We start from the raw sequence: 21,381 nt of genomic DNA, 5'->3' as shown, positions 1-21,381 counted from the left end.
TAAAACTGGATGTTGGACAATTGTTTTCCAGTCTCTTGGGTGTAATCCAGTTTGTTCACAGCAACAAGAGCACCTTCTTTGACTGCCTCTTTGAAGACTATTTAAGGGTTGTTTCTGAGCCTACAGATGGCCCCATGCTTCATGAAGCTGAGATATTATGGTAAATTATACCTTTTGTGATTATATCAACCTGAACACAGTGGTGAAGTTACTCAGTATAGAAATCTAGGGTTTTTTGCTTTAATCTTCAGGGGGATTCCCTTTTATAATTCTTCTTTGTTGGTGTGATGGGGTGTTGTGATGAGTGTCTTGTTACTCATCATGTTAAGGATCCAGTGATGGTACCTGTGTGCCATTGTGCTGATTGTTTTCATGGTCTTCAAATATTCCTTGAGCCTAAGACTTCCCACCACAAAGCTATATCATCTATGGCAGTGGTCCCTGTTACATACAGCACTGATGTTACCTGTCTGTCATGGGGTTGGAGGGAAAGTTCCATCCTATGGGGAGTGGAAGGCGGGACATCAGGAGGAGGGGCTGTACTGTATATATATGGGGATCCTGTGTGGAGAAGTTTAGAAGGAGTTGGAGAGCTGAGAAGAAGAAGCTTGAGTGGGAGTCTGTGTGTCAGACAGGGTACTACTGTGTGTCAGTCAGTACCAACCTGATAGGTTCAGGTGTCTGTATGGTTAGCCAGAACTGATAGGTTCAGGGTCTGTGCTTTATTTAAAGGTGTTCTGTGTGAACCAAACTGTTGGATGTATGATTGAGACTAAGCCACGTTACTGTATCTCATTCACTTGATCATTTTATTTTCCCTGTGTATTATGTAAATAAACCTTGTTCTTTTGTTTGTTTAAAAATCCATCCCTGGTCTGTGTGACTTCTTATAGGGAATGGTTGGTGGCAGCTTAGTGAAAGTGTGGTATATCCCAGTAGGTCTGGGTTTGTCACAGTCCCCAACCTTGGGCCTCCAGATGTTCTTGGACTTCAAATCCCAGAAATCCTGGCCAGCAGAGGTGGTGGTGAAAGCTTCTGGGAGTTGTAGTCCAAGAACATCTGGAGGCCCAAGGTTGAGGACCACTGATCTATGGGGCCTTGGTGGAGCAGAAGTGTGTAATCAGAAAGATTCACAATGCTGTAGATTGGGTCCATGGTCCTATTTTTTTGTTGTGGGATGTGGACAGCTGCTATAAATAAGTTCTCTCCCCTGAAGTTTTTCTCATTCTGTGATCATTATTGCCCAGTGTACAGTCCAGAGGTTTGGCTCTATAGAAGTGGTTCAAGTTCTGAGATTTCTTTACCATGTTTGCTATATGGAACCCTGATGAGGTGCTATAGTAATTTTTTTTGAGAGAATATTGCATATAGTCTGCTCAGTATATAGATTACAAGGACTTCTTCTGCAGGGACCTTTTGCTTCTGTGTCTGGTTTATGGTCCAAGTCAAACTAAAGCAGATCTGAGCAAAGTGCGGCCCACGGGCCGCTCCAGTCCGGCCCGCCCGTCGCCACTGAGTGAGCTGGAGCTCCGGTTCCAGTCACCCAGCACAGCAGTAAGCAAAACTCACAAGATCCAACGCTGGGATCTCGTGAGTTTTGATTGTTGCTCTTGAACCGCAGGCTGCAGAGCCTATGGCTCAAGAGGCTGGAAGTGATCCTTGCACAGGCGACGTGATGACGTATCACGTCGCCTGGGCGGGATAGAAGACAGTCGGAGAAGAAGGCCGTGGGGAAATGGAGGACAGGTGAGTTAGGTCAGTGTCCGTTTTTTTTCTCCCCCTCTCCCCCACTCATGGTGAACGAATTACTATGCTCACATAGTTAACTCCCTAAAAAGTTAGTTAACTCCCTAAAAAGTTTAGGGAGTTAACTATGTCAGCCTTGTAGTTTGTTCACCGCAGGGCCTCACCCAATGGGGGCCTATTACTACCCACAAATTGGGGGCCTATTACTACCCACCTTTCATTTTATTTTTAAATAAAGTTGGTTCAGCCCCCCGAACACAGTTCAGATTTTTCATGTGGCCCCCTATAGAAATTAATTGCCCACCCCTGAACTAAAGGATAGTTTCTTTTTACATTAGATAGAAAATAGTATCAGGTTGTTTTAATGTCCCTGTTAGTACATGCTAGATTTTATTTTTATTTATTTATTTATTAGATTTCTATCCCATCCTTTTAGACAAAGTCTACTCTGGGTGGGTATGTTGGTACATAATAAGAACCAATCAGGATAGAGTTTATGAAGGTGTCTAAATGGATAGTTAAGCCATAGACATGATTAAGTATGAACTCCATAAAGGGAGGAAGCAATACTGCTCCTGCCCCAAAAGCAGTTCTGTCCTGTATAATTCTGTGGCGTGCTCTATTGAAAGCAGATTCAACTGATTCTGTTTTGCCTGTCTCCAAAATAAATACCAAACCTTCATATTTCAAACTTATGAGACTTCTATAGCCACAAAATACTTGTACACTGTCAAACATTGATGGTAAATTTGAAAACAACTTAATTTCTTAAATTTTAAACATTAGAGAACCCAAGTACTGCTGTAGAATATATGAAGACAGAGTGTCGCTCTCTGCTGTGATGATTCCTCCCCCAACCTCCTTCCACAATGAAAATGAATGAGATTTAATTTTCCCCACATCTGATCTCTCATTGAAAATGTCCCTGAATATGCCTGATTATTTTTCCAGAAAACCAAAAGGGAAAGAGAACGGAGGGAGGGGGATCACTCTTCATTTTCTGCATTGCATTCATAATGTTATAGATTTTTCTCATGTATCCCTTTCCTTTCACTCGGCTTTTTCTTAAAACTAAAAAAATCCTAGATACAGTGGAGATAAAAAGTTTACACACAGCTGTTAAAATGTCAAGTGTCTGTGATATTAAAATATGAGACAAAGATAAATCATTTCAGAACTTTTCCCACCTTTAATGAGACATATGAACTGTACAACTCAGTTGAACAACAAACTGAAATGTTTTAGGTGGAGGGAAAAAACCCTGAAATAATATGGTTGCATTTGCGTGCACACCCTTAAACTAATACAGTGGTGCCTCGCACAACGAGCGCCCCGTAGAGCGATGAATTCGCTCTACGGGGACGTTTTTTCGATCGCTAATACGATCACAGAGCGACGGCCCCAATGGGCGAAAATCGCAGAGCGAAGGTCGGTAAGCGGTTCGCTTACCGACCTTCGCTTTGCGACCCGCTGATCAGCTGTTCCGTGGCTTCAAAATGGCCGCCAGAAGCCCCAAAACGGCCGCGCGCAGCGTTTTGCGCCCTCGTTAAGCAAGGGGAGGGCGCGAAAATGGCTGCCGGCCATAGAGGAACATTGCTGTACGGTGAGTAAATCAGCCGATTGGAACGCATTAAACTAAGTTTAATGCATTCCAATGGCTTTTTTCTTTCCGCACAGCGATGTTTCACACAGCGAGGGTTAATCCGGAATGGATTAACCTCGCTATGCGAGGCACCACTGTACTTTGTTGAAGCACCTTTTAATTTTATTACAGCACTCAGCCTTTTTGGGTATGAGTCTATCAGTATGGCACATCTTGACTTGGCAATATTTGCTCACTCTTCTTTGCAAAAATACTCCAAATCTGTCAGATTGCAAGGGCGTCTCCTGCGCGCAGTCCTCTTCAGATCACCCCACAGATATTCAATCAGATTCAGGTCTGGGCTCTGACTGGACGATTCCAAAACGTTAATCTTCTTCTGGTGAAGCCATTCCTTTGTTAATTTGGATGTATGTTTTGGGTTGTTGTCATGCTAAAAGATGAAGTTCCTCCTCATGTTCAGCTTTTTAGCAGAAGCCTGAAGGTTTTGTGCCAATATTGACTGGTATTTGGAACTGTTCATAATTCCCTCTAGCTTGACTAAAGTCCCTGTCCCAGCTGAAGAAGAACAGCCCCAAAGCATGATGCTGCCACCACCATGCTTCACTGTGGGTATGGTGTTCTTTTGGTGATGTGGAGTGTTGTTTTTGCGCCAAAAATATCTTTTTGACACAAAAACAAATCTTTTGGCCCAAATCTTTTGGAATTAGGGCCGAAAAGTTCAACCTTGGTTTCATCAGACCATAACACTTTTTCCCACGTGCATTTGGGAGACTTCAGATATGTTTCTGCAAAATTTAGCTGGGCTTGGATGTGTTTTTTCATAAGAAAAGGCTTCTGTCTTGCCACTCTACCCCATAGCACATACATATGAAGAATACGGGAGATTGTTGTCACATGTACCACACAGCCAGTACTTGCCAGATATTCCTGCAACTCCTTTAATGTTGCTGTAGGCCTCTTGGCAGCCTCCCTGACCAATTTTCTTCTAGTTGTTTCATCAATTTTGCAGGGACATCCAGTTCTTGGAAATGTCACTGTTGTGCCATATTTTCTGCACTTGATGATGACAGTGACTGTCTTCACTGTGTTCCACGGTATATCTAATGCCTTGGAAATTCTTTTATACCCTTCTCCTGACTGATACCTTTTAACAATGAGATCCCTCTGATGCTTTGGAAGCTCTCTGCAGACCATGGCTTCTGCTGAAGGATGTGACTAAGAAAATGTCAGGAAAGACCTACTACCATGTTTCCCCGAAAATAAGGCAGGGTCTTATATTAATTTTTGCTCCAAAAACGCATTAGGGCTTATTTTCAGGGAGTGTTTTTTTTCCCATATTGAACAATGTATATTTATTCAAATACAATCATGTCATCTTCTTCTGGCTGCTACACAATGGTGGATGGCGGGGGTTCACTTAACTGGGGCTTATTTTGGGGGTAGGGCTTATATTATGAGCGTCCTGAAAAATCATACTAGGGCTTTCTTTTCAGGTTAGAGCTTATTTTCGGGGAAACAGGGTAGCACAGCTGATCTTTATTTGGGATTCCTCAGTAGCACTTTAAATCAGGCTTGTCCAACCTGCGGCCCGAAGGCCGCATGCGGCCCAGGTCGGCTCATAATGCGGCCCAGTGCAATTTTTTATTTTTAAAGAAATTCCAAAGTTTCAAGTTACACTGCCGGTGCTTGTGGCCGGAATGCGGCTGGGGCACATCAGAGCGGTGGGGGGGAGAGAGGGAAGGAAGGAAGGAGCAGGAGTGGAGGGGAGAGGGGGGCTGTGTGACTGCATTGCGCCATCCCCATCAATAGGTGGACCTCCTCCCGGCCCCATAAAGCCACCGGAGTCGAAGCTGGCAGCCTCTGCTGTCTGAGGTCACAGCTGCCAGTAAGTGCGCTTGGAGCGGGGCTGCAGAGGATGGCTAGAGCTGCCCCCCCCAATGCGGCCCAAACCAACTTTATGTGTGGCCCAAACCAAATTTTCATCTTCTAATGTGGCCCAGGCAAGGTGAAAGGTTGGACACCCCTGCTTTAAATGATGGCAGGGGTGTACTGACTCCTACTAAACATGAGCTTGAATGTGATTATTTACTGCTGAATACAGCTACATCCCAAGTTATAAGAGGGTGTGCATGCAGATGCAACCATATTATTTCAGTTTTTTATTTTTACTTCCCTCCACCTAAAACGTTTCAGTTTGTTGTTCAACTGAGTTGAACAGTTCATATACCTCATTAACGGTGGGAAAAGTTCTGAAATGATTTATCTTTGTCTCATTTTTTAACATCACAGACACTTGACATTTTAACAGGGGTGTGTAAACTTTTATATCCACTGTACATTAATCTTTCCTTGCACAAAAGGTGCTCCAGCTCTTGAATATTTTATTTGCCCTTTTCTGTATATCTTTTAAAGTGGGGAAACCAGAACTGAACTTCTGTTTTGGCCTGTTATGCACATTCACTGTTCTTACTGTGTTTTGCTCTTGGCTGTTTCAGGTTGCAGATAGAAGAATCTTCTAAACCTGTAAGCTGGACAATGCAGCTAGATAAAGCTGTGACCACGAACTACAAACCAGTGGCTAACCATCAGTATAATGTGAGTTTCTTTTAATACTTTCTGTTACTATATTCTTCTACTCCTGCTAGAACCCTGTTGTGAAGTATCTGGCTTGTTAGTCAGACTGAACATTATAAAGCTGAGCGTCCAACTCCATTGTAATATATGTGTAAAACGAGTTGTTAAGACAGTAAGTTAAATAATCTGGGTCCTGATGCCAAGGTGGAACCATTTTGAAACTGGTTGTGGCATTTGTTGACGGGTGGCTCTTAAAAATGTATTAATCAAAACTTTGTGATCCTGTTTAATCTCCTGGTTCATCTCAGAGATAATTTGTTTTCATTAAATCCATTTTTCAGTTAACAAAAACCCACTGACAGCCATCTCAAAAGTACCTAACTGCTGTGTTAAAAATATTTTTCATTCATTTCATTTCATTTCTATACTGCCCCATTATTGTACAGCACTATTCTGGGCAGTGTACATATAAAAACAACAAAGTGTCACAAAACAATAACAAAAATAAAAGATATAAAATCCAAGTTGAGCATTTTTGTGTAATAAAAATATGCAAAATAGCCACACAGCTTTGGCATTATGGTCCCTGGGCTGTTGGCAAATCTAAAAGATGGCTCTTGGCCCTGCTGGGATTACCTGCCTGATATCAGTAATGTCTCAGAGTTGCTGTAGCTTGTTGGCTGAGATGAACAGTTGAATAAGGAAGTCTCCAGTTTATATCTTCCTTCTGCCAGGGGCTCACTGGGTGATTATATACAAACCATCAATGCTGGTGGAAACTTGGCTCCTCATCTTCAGTATGAGGATTACTTTGTAAGATTTTTTTTGTATTGTTTCACATACAATATTTAAATGTATTGTATGTGAAACACTTAACATTCCTTAAAGCCCTGTTGGGAATACTATAGATATGTTGTGATCTCTGGCCTGTGAGACATTATAGCTAGCACTTTAAGTACAAGTCAGAAGGGTAACAGAACTAAGGTTGCTCTGCTACCAGGGTGGTTTAAAATCAATGACTTTTTAAAATCAAATTGATTTAAAATATGATTTAAATTTCAAAAAAATCATTTTTATTTAAATAGTCCAAAAACTCTGATTTTTAAAATTTAAATCATATTTAAATTAATCCACCGTGTCTGCTACGGTGTAATGTGTCCCCAGTTATCTATCTTGTTCAAGCAGTGCTTCCAATACTTGTGTCCGTAGATGGTGTTGGACATCTTCTTCTAGAAAGCTCAGCCATCACAGCTTGCGGACAGCTGCCTTGGGTCCTTTTGGGTAGAAAGGCAGAAAAGAAATATTATTTGTAAGCAAACAAACAAACAAACTGAGGAGCTTTATTCCAACAACATCTGTAGACCCACATTTGGGAACCACAGCATTAAAGCATGGCTGAAGCTTTCTGTGGGAGTTTCCAGACCATAATCAGAGTGCCCATACAATGCAGTGCTTTTTGCAGCAATCTTGCTTGATATAGAAGTCGAAGGGAAGGTTGCTATTCAGCAGCTACCTGGCATGGCAGAATTTGCAGAAACATCCAGTCTGGCAACTGCGTCTAATTTAAGAGCACTCAAATGCTGTGAAGAAGGCTGAATGCAATAATTGATTAGAGAAATTGATTTGGCCTGTCAGGTCTGTAGGCCTGCTACTCTTTATTACTTCAGTCTTCTTTGGACTCATTTCTACTTGCCTCTTTCTCATTACCCCACTTCCCATTGCGAGTTAACAGGGCCAGAGAAAACATGCACACAGTTCTGTATCTTTTTTTAGCTTAAGAAGTGTATCACCTTGGTATAGAATTTGGATCACTTGTTGTTTATTGGCTGCCTCTGTACCTTGCAATATTGATACCTTGTTTGAATTAATAGATTGAGTATGAAAAGAAGAAAAAAGAAGATGGAAAACGGGCTCGGGCTGAAAAGCAACAAGTGTTAGACATGCTTTTTTCAGCTTTTGAAAAACACCAGTATTACAACATTAAAGACTTAGTGGACATAACTAAGCAACCAGTGGTAAGTACCTATTCCAAAATCCTTCTTTAAAATAATGTATTTTCTCACTTACTGTTATGGATTGTTAGAAAGAGATTCTTCAGTGTTTAGATTCAGTTTCCTCAAAACATGTATTTTAAAAGAGCTTCTGTGAAGATAAATTGTAACAGGCACATAGAATTTAAATGTGCTTTGATAGGCATTATGATCCTATCTTCCGGCAATCTTAATCCCAAACTGCATTTAAGATTGCCGGAGAAATATCAACAACCTCAGATATGCAGATGATACCACTCTGATGGCAGAAAGTGAGGAGGAATTGAGGGTGAAAGAGGAGAGCGCAAAAAACGGTCTGAAGCTCAACATAAAAAAAAACTAAGATCATGGCCACTGGTCCCAGCACTTCCTGGCAAATAGAAGGGGAAGATATGAAGGCAGTGACAGATTTTACCTTCTTGGGCTCCATGATCACTGCGGATGGTGACAGCAGCCACAAAATTAAAGGATGCCTGTTTCTTGGGAGAAAAGCGATGACAAACCTAGACAGCATCTTAAAATGTAGAGACATCACCTTGCCAACAAAGGTCCACATAGTCAAAGCTGTGGTTTTTCCAGTAGCAATGTATGGAAGTAAGAGGTGGGCCATAAAGAAGGCTGACTGCCTTTTGAACTGTGGTGCTGGAGGAGACTTTTGAGAGTTCCCTGGACTGCAAAGAGAATAAACCTATCCATTCTGAAGGAAATCAACCCTGAGTGCTCACTGGAAGGACAGATCCTGAAGCTGAGGCTCCAATACTTTGGCCATTTCATGAGAAGACTCCCTGGAAAAGACCTTGATGTTGGGAAAGTGTCAAAGCAAGAGGAGAAGGGGACGACAGAGGACGAGATGGCTGGACAGTGTCATCGAAGCTACCAACATGAATTTGACCAAACTCCGGGAAACAATGGGAGACAGGAGGGCCTGGCGTCCTCTGGTTCATAGGGCCACGAAGAGTTGGACATGACTTAACGACTAAACAACAACAAAAATATGTTTCAAACTAATCAGGGCCGTGTACATGGGTTATGTTTTATTGGATTGCTTGGCTGGTGTCCATACTTTGTTTATTTATTTCTTTATTATGGTCAATGACCAGGAAGATAAAAATACATTATTTACCCTGTTTCCCTGAAAATAAGACAAGGTCTTATATTAATTTTTGCTCCAAAAAAACACATTAGGGCTTATTTTCAGGGGATGCTTTTTTTCATGTACAACAATATACATTTATTCAAATACAGTCATGTAATCTTATTCTGGTTGCTGCACAGTGGTGGAGGGTGGGGTTTCACTTAACTGGGGCTTATTTTGGGGGTAGGGCTTACATTACAAGCATCCTGCAAAATCATACTAGGGCTTATTTTCAGGTTAGGCCTTATTTTAGGGAAAACAGGGTAGATTAAATCACACAATATCAGATAATATTTACTGGGGAGGGGAGATACCTTGATCATACTACAGTTTCTCGAGTCTAACACAACAATGCTTCACACATCAGTTATTCGATAAGAAAAGAAAACGTAAAGAGTTCATCTCCGTTTGTTGGAAAGGATTTATTTATTTTATTTATTTAAAATATTTTTAACCTACCTTTCTCCTTAAAAAGGACCCAAGGTGACTTACAATAATTAAAAGACAGTATTTATGTTAGTAACTATGAATATACAATACTAAAAGGATCAATGACTACAGCACCAAAAACCATAAGAAACATCAAAATATATTAAATGCAGTAAGGCATAGCAATCCATTAAAAAAAACCACACACACTCAGGCAGTCAGTCACTAAGGGAAACCTTGCCTGGAGAGAAAGGTCTTCAACTGTTTGTGGAAGGACAGCAAAATGGGGCCAGCCTGGCCTCTCGTGGGAGGTCTGGGAGCAGCAACAGAAATGACCTCTCCTGTGTCACCACCAAATTCACCTGTAAAGGTGGCACAATTGAGAAGAAGGCCACTCCTGATGATCCTAACACTTGAGCAGGTTCCTAAAAGGAGATGTAGTCCTTGAGATAGCTCGAGGCCAAGCCATTTAGGCCTTTATAGATTACCACCATCACTTTGAATCCTGCCCAGAAATGAATCCGCAGCCAGTGGAGCTGCTATAACATACGATGTTGATTGAGCAGTAGCCACTACACCTCCTTTAAGTTTTAGAGACAGGTTTCAACTCTTTTAAAATTGGTGAAAAATTGGATAATGATCTTAATCTAGAAGTCTGTCTTGGAACTAGATCTCTCATGTGCCTGTGCAGCACCGGTATGCCCTATCTGGCATGGGTTCCCTGTCAGTGGAGACTGGACTACTGGGTGTATTAGTTTCACATGTATAGATTGGATTCCTTTGTTGAAATAAGAGTCGTTCTGTGTTGATTCCAGTGGTGGAATTCTGGATTTTGTTCTTTCAGACTGCAACATAATGTTGTATTAATTTAATGCCCAACTGTGTGAAGACCTCTGCATTCTTTTGTAAATCATCCTATCAAGGAGAGCATAATTCTGAAACATTCCCTATACTATATTCATCGGCTGTACTAGGAATGGTCATCCCCATAGTTTGTTGTTTGCTTCTTTCATCCAACAGCACAGCCACTAGTGAGGTATTGTAAGAGCCGCTGTTCAGAAACAACAGGAGGGCCATCCCAAGGCATAAGACAGCTTTTAAGTGGAGAAATCTGCTATTTCATCCTGCATAATTTTAGTTTGTCTCTAAAGAAAGAGCCCAATGCAGGGAGAACTCTAGATAGGCACAGCAGAGTGTGTAGATAGAATTATAGTTTGGGAAGGATAGTTTGAACTATATATGGCTCTTAACGATGTTCCTCTTGTTTCATCTAACAGTCCAGAATAAAGCCTACCTCATTCTAAAAATGACATATTTCTCTTAAACACTGTCTTCCTTCTGCATCTTTTAAAAACACATGTAAAGAAGTTCATATTTGATTATTCTGTACATGTAAGATCTTCTGCAGTTTGGAGACCTTGCAGTACAATATATAGTAGATACATTATTTATTTATTTATTTATTTATTTATTTATTGGATTTATATACCGCCCCATAGCGCTACAAGCACTCTCCGGGCGGTTTACAATTTTAATTATAAAGGCTACACATTGCCCCCCCAGCAAGCTGGGTACTCATTTTACCGACCTCGGAAGGATGGAAGGCTGAGTCAACCTTGAGCCGGCTACCTGGGATTTGAACCCCAGGTCGTGAGCACAGTTTTTAGCTGCAGTACATTATATGCGACAGGACTAAATCTTGCCACTACTAGACAGTCTGCCTCAGAAGGACTATATTAAAATCCTGTTGTTTAGGATAGTAGATTTCAACCAGAGTGGGCCCATTGACTCAGTGGAACTTACAGAGGAGTTGACTTACCAAATCCTCACTGATTCAGGTAACCATAGAATAATGGAGTTGGAAGGAATCTATAAGGCCATTGGGTTAAATCCCCTGCTCAATGAAGGAACTGAAGTTAGGGATCAGTATCCACTGATTCTCTTGGCCATGGTCACCTGCAGTCAATGAAACCAGATCACCAGAAGTTGTTTAAATTCTGCAGATCCATTCCATGGATCCAGGTCAGATTTTCAGAATGCCCGGAGCAAAATTTCACAGAGAAACTAGGGGAGAATTTTTGCCAGCTTGGTAGAAGGCTGGGGTTCTTGAAGGGAAAAAAGTTCTTCTTTCCATACAAGTAATGAATTAATAAATTAAAGTTCAAAAGTAAAGTGTTAAAATCATAGTGTTAAAGGGAACAAATTTGCTCCATAAAACTGGATCACCTGAACCAGTTTAAACTCTGGCAGATCCATTCCTCAGATCCAGACGTTTCAGAATGCCTGGAGCAAAATTACACAGAGAAGCTACAGGAGAATTGCTAGCTTGGTTTCTGATGGAAAAAAGTTCCTTTTTCCATACAAGTAAGCAATTAATGAATTAAAGTTAAAAAGCATACTTACTAAAGTTAAAAAGCATACTTTTAAAGCATCCGCTTGGGAGCTTGGAACCAATCCCCCATGAATTCTATTGTATATCTGACAGATATATTAGCTTTCTTTTGAATGCCTGCAGTCTTGGAGCACTCACCATTTCCTGAGGTAATTGGTTCCATTGTTGTACTGCTCTAACAGTTGGAACGTTTTCCCTAGTTTTCAGTTACAATCTGGCTCCCTATAGCTTGAGCCTTTTGTTATGTGTCCTGTACTCTGGGATGATCAAGAAGAGATTCTGACCCTCTCTGACAATCTTTCAAGTATTTGAAGAGTGCTATCATAGCTTTCCTTCAATCTTCTTTTTCTCAAGGCTAAATATGCCCAAATCTTTCAGTCTTTCCCCATAGGACTTGGTTTCTGGTCCCTAATCATCCATCACGAAGTCCATCTGAACACTCGCTCATACTGACACTGACACTAACTCTGACTCTCCCCGTGGCTTCTGACTGTCTGTGCAGTAGCAAGAAATGTCATGTGTCGTCTCTCAGCCAACCAGTGCCATTCACTTGCATGTTCTCACCGTGTGCAGAAATATCAAACAGTAAATCGCTATCAAACAGTTATTTTCATAACCAGTTTTTATTTTTGTTTGTTTTTAATGGAGGTGGTAGGTTAGAAAAGCCAAGTTTTACGTAAACAAGCAAGATAAATTAAACTTTTGTTCTACATTTCCTTTTCTTTTTTTGATTTCTTTCATTAATTTATTCTTTCTTTCAATTTTAACTGCAAAATATCATAACATATGTTCAAGCCTTTGTGGGGCCCTGTGAGGACATTGCAGCCCACTAGGGCTAAGTATGTCCTATATCATATTTGTCTATTCATTTACAAAATAAATCAAAATAATCAAAATAAAGATTCACAAGGAAAATGAGATGGAAATATATGGAGCATATAGGAGGCGGGGCTTCATCGCAGCAAGACGGGTTAGATTTCAGGAGGGCTCCTGAAACAAGGGTCTAAACAATGAAGAAAGTGGGTGCAATCTGTCAGAGAAAGTGACTAGATCTATATCTGGCCAAACTGGCAAGCATTCCACCCCATCCCCCTTCATCTGAGGCTTGACTGGTAGAAAGAGAATGAAAGAAGAAAGGGGGGGAGGAGAGAAAACTACTTTGCTTGTGGCAATAAAACTTGCTGGATTTAAATCTGTGTAACAATCAGAAACAGTCTTGGGGAAAGATTTGAAGAGGAGGAGGGCACTTTCCCCTGTCAACTGTTGCTAATGTTTTCTGCCCCAAGATATAAGCTGCCACTGTGAACATTTACTGTGTTTACTATCTGCTGGAAAGAAATCCAGATAATACTTCCAACAATGGAACAAGACATTCTCAAGAATGTTTAAAACATTATATTTAATGGAATACACCAGATAAAATTAGAGATGGATCAGCTGTTTGAACAAATTAAAGTCGTAGGGACACAAATAGAATTTACAGTGAAGGTGGAGAAAGAACCAGAACTATGACAGGAAATTGGTTTTTTAAAAACACAAAGGCAGATAATTTTATATTTAAGCCCCAGAAGCCTTCAGAAGAAAAAAGATGAAGGTACAGCACAGTGGAGAGCCAAACTCTCAACCTCTCTTATGGAAATATCAACAGCAGAGGTGCAACAAATGTTGAACTTTACTACAAAGATTAGAGACAAAAAAGGGAACAGTACATGGAGTGGAGGAAGCTCTTGGGAGCAGATCTGAGTAAACATAAATGGTCAATAAGATGGAAGATGGCATGGTAAAGGGGGCACAAAATATTGGCTAGAATACTGATGTGGAGGAGTGGGTATACATTTGACAGAATAAGAAAAGATAAGATGTTCTGTAGATGATCAAAAGATGGAAATGTTAAATTTAAGGGGATATTTTGTGGTGAATGAATATATGACAAAATGGACATGAACATTGATTTAGAGCAATTGATATAAACTTGGCAGAATTATATCAAACCTATAAAATCAGTACGTTTAAAGATAAAAAGAAAAAGATGGTCCAAGAAAAGGGAAGATTAGTATATCTTTGAAAATTCCTATAAGTTTCTTTTTTCTTTCTATGATTTCCCTTTTTAATATAATTGTATAAGTTGATATAAGAATACTTTTCACCCTCTGGAATTTTACCCTTTCCCCTTCTACCTCGTCCCCCTATTCCAACCATAACCCCTGTCCTTATGAACATTAATTTTAAAAAAGAAAGAAAGAAATATATGGAGCATTTACAATTTCTGTGGAGAATAATGGTCAGGATTCTTTTGGGAAGTTGCATATTCTAAATAGGCATGTATAACTTTCTACAGAAATTATGCTAGATGGTGCTGTCCCACTGCAGAAACCTCAAGTCTGCAAGATACATTGTACAGTGGAGCTGGATGTAAAAAGTGCACAACCACTTATGCAATGTCCGGTGCATGTTGTACCACTTGCACAGCTATCTTGGATATAGCCATTATCAGGATTGTTCATATGTACTCTTCCCTTGACTAGCATTCTTTTATGCTATGTTTTCAGGAATGTAAAAATATCTATCACTTTCCTTCTCTACTTTAAAGCTTTCTGCTGCTCTTCCTGCAATGCATTTTCTGACAGCATGCACTCCACACATGCACAGCGGTGCTTAATACATAATCTTCCCAGAAGTCTTATTTTAAGAGGGATGAATATTCACAGATCCATGTGGGCCTTCATTCCTTTCCTGTGGTTTCCCATTTCCTATCCATTTTTCTTTCAGTTGTCTGAGCCCTTGTTTCAAAAAAAGAAAAGAAAAGAAAGAACCCGTTGTAAACTGTGTTTAAACATAAATTTTGGTAGCAGACTAAAACTTATGCAGAATTATCATGTAGATGCCAGAGTGCCTATCCATAGTGTTTCCGTGGTGCATAATTCCTTGTGCACAATTCTTTCTCTGCTTCTTCTGCCATCCAGTTTTGTGGGGATCTTGCTCCCACTTCTCCGCTTCTTTTTATGCTCTCTATAGCTTTTCTCGTGAGGGACGTGGTGGCGCTGCGGGCAAAACCGCAGAAGCCTGTGCTGCAGGGTCAGAAGACCAAGCAGTCGTAAGATCGAATCCACGCAACGGAGTGAGCTCCCGTCGCTTGTCCCAGCTCCCGCCAACCTAGCGGTTCGAAAGCATGCAAATGCAAGTAGATAAATAGGGACCACCTCGGTGGGAAGGTAACAGCGTTCCGTGTCTAAGTCGCACTGGCCATGTGACCACGGAAGATTGTCTTTGGACAAAACGCTGGCTCTATGGCTTGGAAACGGGGATGAGCACCGCCCCCTAGAGTCGAACACGACTGGACAAAAATTGTCAAGGGGAACCTTTACCTTTACCTTTATAGCTTTTCTCATCCTGGAAATAGCTTCTTCATTGCTGTCATGTGTGATCTAGTTCCCTAAAAGGCATTAAAGCTTTGTCCAAGTTGTGCCACTTTAGACTATAGACAGTAATTATTCAGGTGAAAGTCTACTTTCATCTATAAAGCTCTCCAAGATTTCCTTCTGCATAGCTTCATATTGCATTGTGATTTTACGAGACAGATTCCCTTTTCTGCACTTTCTCCTCTCCATGATGTTCTGTTTTATGGACTTACAGTGTCAACTCTAGCTGTTGTAGAGCACCCAGCATGCTCTGTATAGTGAGTGAATCTCTGGGGATTCATCTCTGACTTCAACATAATGTATCAAGTCCAAGACACTGGTCTCAAGAATTGACTTTACAAATAGAGCAAGTACGGTTTTCAGCAAATTTCATTTATGTGACAAAATAACAGAAATTGCAAACAGAAAAAAGTGTGTGTGTGCGTGTGTAAATTTTCTCATCTGTCCTGTCAGTCATTGTAGAAATCTAGAAGAGGCATGTGAATTTAGCATCTATCAATAAACCCATTAACTTTCTCCATTTGAATCCCTGTCAGCTTGTCAGTGCATATAGAAAAAAGTAAAATATTGCACTTGGTGACACTATTACAAGCTCTCATTTTCCATAATAATGGAAAGTATGTCAGTAATAGTACCAAAAGCCTGATGTAGAGAACTGGGCTAATGAGATAAGCAGATGGATACATCCCAAAGCCATGTATAGGGATAGGAGATCTGGCAGAGAAATGGATTGTAATTCAAGGGTTTCTGGAAGGAGTTATGGGGAATGGTGCCACCAAAATTTGACCTATACCGATAACAGTATTTTCTCATGAAGTTATATTTATCCAGCAGACGGGATCCCAGTGCACCCAGAGACATCATACACAGAACAGAGAAATCTCTGGTCATCTCGTGGTCTCCTTTGGAACAACTTGTCCTCTCTAAAAAGATGCATGCATGGTCTGTGAACCAGAGCACATTTTATTCATCAGTTACATTTATATCAAGCCTTTCTTCCAGTGAGCCCAAACTGGTCTCTCTCCTCACAACAACTCTGTGAGGTAGGTCGGGCTGGGAGAGAGTGACCAGCCAAAGGTCAACCAAGTTGTATGGCTCTGTGAGTAGCTGAATGTGGCTCTCTCAGGTCTCAGTTGAACAACCAGACCACTGCTCCTTACTGGCTCATGTGTAACATGCCATTTGTAACACAGATTTGATTGCTCACAGAAATCATTTCAACAAGGGGCACTTAAATCAGTGCTTGCATTTCAGATGCCTGTTACTCAAATGGCCATTGGCAAGAATTTATGCTCAGATTCAATTTTTCTGTCTTCTCCTTTTCTGTCCCTAATTGCTGTATTTCACAGGTGGCACATTCTGGATTGAAAGGGTTTCTTAGCATCATGGAAATAAAAATGGCACTTATAATTGAAGCCTGATGAGGGCTGGCTGGTATAATTTAGGGTTGTGGGCCAGGAAATCGTTCAAAGCTGGCTTTAACCATGAATTCACAAAATGGCCTTCAGAGAGCCACTCTTTCTTAGCTTTTGTTCTCTGTAGGAAATATATGCATTCCTAAGAAGACTGTTAGCAGCATTACTAAGATAATATATGCAAAGTGCTTTGAACACTCTGGATGAAAGTTGCTGTTATCCTGGGTCACTTACATTTCTTAGCTGTACTTATCTTCCTTATAAGTTCTGAAAAGCAATATTCATGTTTATGAACGCGGCAGCTCTCAGATGTGTGTTCTCTTCACTCTGCCACATGAAGAATTTGCTCTCCATTTAAAAATCTGGATTGAGGATATGTAATATCTTTCTCATAGCCAAAAGGGGTACGCGCGTGCTTTTTATAAAATGCATTTGTGGGAAAAGCTTTTGTGCTGTAAATGTTATCTTGTCATTATTGGAGACTCCCCCCCCCCCCCCCGTAGAGAGAAGCCAGGAAAAAAAAATTAAGCAGGAACAATTTACTAACCTTGCTTTTAAAGTAAAAGAGTAAAGGTACATTTCAATAAACCCAAACAAGAACGGATCATGTCAATGTTTTGCAGAGCTGTTTGAGATTAGTTGCCGTGCTGGAAATCCAAGGGCTGTGAGATGTAAAACCTGGAGTTCTGTCTTGGACAAGCACTTCTGTGGTTTTCAGCACTTTTTCCCCCCTTACTGGGACTTCCAGAGCACACTCTCCATGGTTTTAACTGGGTGAAAATTATCCCTACATTGCAAAGAAAAAAAAGATCTAAAAGCTCCCTTGTGTCGTTCTGTGGAATATTATAGAAATTATAACTTGATGTTCCCGAACACTGGTAAAAATGGAAAACTTTAGATTACAAAAAATGAAATAAATTAATTATTTTAAAAAAAGAGACTACAAAATGACTTTCTCTGTGTTATGTGCTGTCAAGCTGAAACTGACTTACAGGGCTTTCAATGTAAATGAGCTATTTAAGGAGGGATTTTGCCAGAGCCATCTTCTCCCAACAGGTTTCTATCACCAAGTGGGGATTTGTATCCAGGTCTCCTGAGTCCCGTCTGTCATTGTATCCACTATTCCAGGAGTCCCCAACCCCCCGGTCCGTGGCCTTGCTAGAACTGAGCCACGGAGACAAATCTCTGCCTGCCTGCACGGTGGGTGTGTTGCGCTTGTACAGGGGGCATGTCGTGCTTGCGCAGGCGGCCCAAGCAGAACACCCACCATGAGCATGGGATGCCCCCCCCCGTGAATGAAGCCCATCCACCCCCAACCGGTCCATGGTCCCAAAAAGATTGGGGACCGCTGCACTATTCCACACTGGGTATCCATAAAATGACAAGGACTGCTTATTTATAATAAGTTTCATGGGCCAAATAAAGGCTAAGAAAGATGTGATGTAGAGCCATGTCTGTGCTAACAGGAAAAATTAGGTTTCCACTGCCAGTCTCTTATAAAGATTGGACCAAACCATCCATGGTTTGAGCTGTGTGATGAGGGAAATTATGTTTCTGGTTCATTCATCTAGTTGTATCCCCTGCTTGTTCAGCCATGACCAAGCTCTCTTGGGATTTGATTTCATTAGGGTGTGTTCCCTAGCAATCAGTGGCTTAACCATTGGTATGAGAACGCCATAAACTGGCCGTGAAGGTTTGAGTTCACCTGCTGAATAGATAAGGGAAAGAGCTCTGTTACAATTGAGGCTGGTTGTGACCACAGTCACCATAGGCCAAGTTACAAAGCATTTCTCTTTATTGCAATTTTCTTGGTCTGTAATGTGCTTACTTAATACAGTGAAATTAACCTCTGTATTAAAAGACTTTTGTTGGCCAGTTTTCCAGGCATTTGGAGCCATCTATTTATGAAAATAATTTCAAAACACTTTCCTAATTCCGCTTTACTCAAAGTGCGCTCTTTTTCTGTGTCCGCTTGTTATTTTTAACTTGTATTCTTTCGCATCTCAGCAAAGTACTTTACTGATTTGGGTCCTTTGTGTTTGACTGCCTTTTGATTACTAGATGTCAGTAGTAATTAGCTTGAAAAGTTGGCAGCTTGACAGAGAGTAGCTTAATTTCATTTAGGCTTTGTTAATGGTCCTCATGGGCAATTTTATATTAGTGATGTTTGTTCCTGACAGCCCAGCTGTGAGACTTCCATTGAAGAGAGTCAGTCAATGAAGGTATATCTAGTGTAATATTTTTGTACTGTACAGAAGGATAAATGGACTGGAAACAACCAACTGTAGGGCCTGAACACCACAAAGAATGTCAGTCCCCGTCAGCAAGAGAACTTGCTGTGCTGTAAGCAAGAACTGGAAGTACACAGACCTACCATTAGTACCGTATTTTTCTGTTTATAAGACACCCCCCTGCTCCCCAAAATTAAGAAAACTTAGCTTTGAGTATTCAGCCTCTGGGCTCAGAACACTGGGACATTACGGGTCCGTCTTGCACCTGAGCCTACAGGCTCCATCTCCAACAAAGTGTGTTCCAACTGGTTTGTTCAGCATCAGCTGACATCAGTTCCATAAGTCTCCTGATTGAAGGAAGCCTGTTTACAGAGGCAAGGTATGGGCAGTTTTGTTCTCAGCTTACATCCGTGTATAAGATGCCCCTCAATTTTGTAATGATTTTAGGAAAAAGTTGTGTCTTATACATGAAAAAATGCAGTAACAACTTTTCCAAGTGATGCTCTCTGATACTATGCAGCTACACAACCAATTTATTTCCCTGATCATTTGTTCCATGGAGTCAGCAGAGGAGGAAAAGTGTTTTTTTAATGCATCTAAGAGGTATATGATCCTGTCAAGTTTATTTCTGGTCAAGATATTTTGGTGAAAGCTGACAAAAAAAAATTGATTCATTCAAAATATTGTGCAGGAAGAGAGCTTTGCGAATATCCTGGATCACCAGAAAGACAAGACAGGTGGGTCCTGGATGAAATCAAGCCTGAAAATTTCTCTGGAAGAAAAAATGCTGATACTGAGGCTGTTATTCTTTGGGGTACATCATGAGAAAAGAATACTCACCAAAAAGGCAATAATGCTAAGAAAAGTTAAAGGCAGCAGGAAAAGAGGAAGACCAAATATGAGATGGATTAGCTCAATAAAGAAAGACACAGTCTTGCTGAGCTGTTGAGGACAGGACATTTTGGAGATCACTCATTCATAGGGTGCATAAGTCAGAGGCAACCTGATGGCATATAACAAGAAATGCAGATTGGTATGAAGTATGATTATGCCTGGAATGGTCAATTCTTTTTTGAACAGGTATGCTGATACAGCTTAGGATGTGGCCAAGTAGGTAGATAATGGTGGTTTGGTAGATATTAGTTCCTTTCACGCTTACTGATTAGTCTGAGATTGCTCACCTTCATTCATTCAGAAGTTTATATTTCTGTGGTTGTCTGTGCGATCTTCATGACTCTCTTCAGACCCAATATCTGAGGATAATTTTACTTTGAGCTCCACTGGAACAACAGCAAAATTCTTGTCAGGCTTTTCAAGGTTACTGGACTTTTTGATTACAAAATCCTGCGAGAAGTATGACTTCTCCTGTTCAGAGAGGCCAGGCCATTGAAATGTCCCCTAATTAAACAGATTCTGTTCATTGGCTAAGGGAGTAACTTTAATTACTGGTTTATTATCTCTGTTTCTGTGTTCTTTTATAATGAAATAATGCTGTTTGACTGCAGGGGGTTGGAAGTTGGGAAGGAACAGAATCCAGTAATTTAAAGCATACACATCCTAAACGGAAATAGTACTGACTAATTAAGGGGCAGATCTCCAGTAATGCCTAGCTGTGTTGAACAGGACCAAATTAGAGGCAATCTATGCCTCCCAGAGGAGGAGGACTTTAATTAAAACTAAAGGAGGCATCTCCTGAATATTGTTTTAATGCAAATAAACATTGTAGAAGAATCTTGGCCATGGGGAGATGGTAAGGGTAGTGCCAAATAAAGCAATGCTGTAATAAATGCCATGTGATACCACCATTTTAATTTCAGTTCCTGCAGATTGTGAAAAGGCAGTCCTGCAGCAGTGCTTAAAACGCCCTTTTAATACTTGCACTCAAAGGGATAAAAACCCTTCCTATAGGCATCTAAAATACCAGCAGTTGCGTGATAGATAAATCTTCAGTTAGCAGAAGAAACAGAGCTACACAGAAGCTGCAATGCCCCAGCTTCTTGGAAGCCCATAGAATAGGAAGGCATCTTGTTTTTATTAGCTTCAGAAAATCATGTACTTAAAAGAAGATTGACATGTGTGCTCAACGGCTTTGGATTTCATTCCTTTTTCAAAAGAAGTGTAGTCAGACATAGCTGGTAGATGGATTTCAGAAGGGTAAAATGTTTTACAGGCCTTGCTGTATACTGGCTCAAAAAGGCTTTGTCATGCAAATTATGGATTTGCAATGCTGAATCTCAGTTCTGTTTCTTCCATAAGTGTTAGGCTTCTGCCTTCCAGAAGTGACCACAGTTTAATATTGAGATGTGGACAGGACTGAATCTTTATGTACAGGCCCAATTCCTGTATCTGTCTAGATTAATACCTTCTGCTAGTGGTGCTTGCTCCGTGAAAATTTTAGTTAAAAGAT

General features: G+C 40.7%; 1 protein-coding gene across 4 annotated transcripts in view; it reads left to right on the top strand.

Moving 5' to 3' along the window:
• GTF2F2 (general transcription factor IIF subunit 2) overlaps nucleotides 1-21,381 on the top strand; it is a 118,345-nt gene that overhangs the window by 90,789 nt on the left and 6,175 nt on the right. For all 4 annotated transcript variants that reach the window (XM_078390690.1, XM_020797060.3, XM_078390692.1 and 1 more), the window contains 2 exons: nucleotides 5,845-5,944; nucleotides 7,795-7,938. In XM_078390690.1, the coding sequence (XP_078246816.1) occupies nucleotides 5,845-5,944; nucleotides 7,795-7,938 (244 nt within the window). The remainder of the gene's footprint in view (nucleotides 1-5,844; nucleotides 5,945-7,794; nucleotides 7,939-21,381) is intronic.

The sequence above is a fragment of the Pogona vitticeps genome, chromosome 3 (assembly GCF_051106095.1).
Source record: "Pogona vitticeps strain Pit_001003342236 chromosome 3, PviZW2.1, whole genome shotgun sequence".
In the NCBI taxonomy this organism is placed as follows: domain Eukaryota; kingdom Metazoa; phylum Chordata; class Lepidosauria; order Squamata; family Agamidae; genus Pogona; species Pogona vitticeps.
Note: the sequence above shows the minus strand (reverse complement) of the source record. Positions and strands in the feature narration are given on the sequence as shown.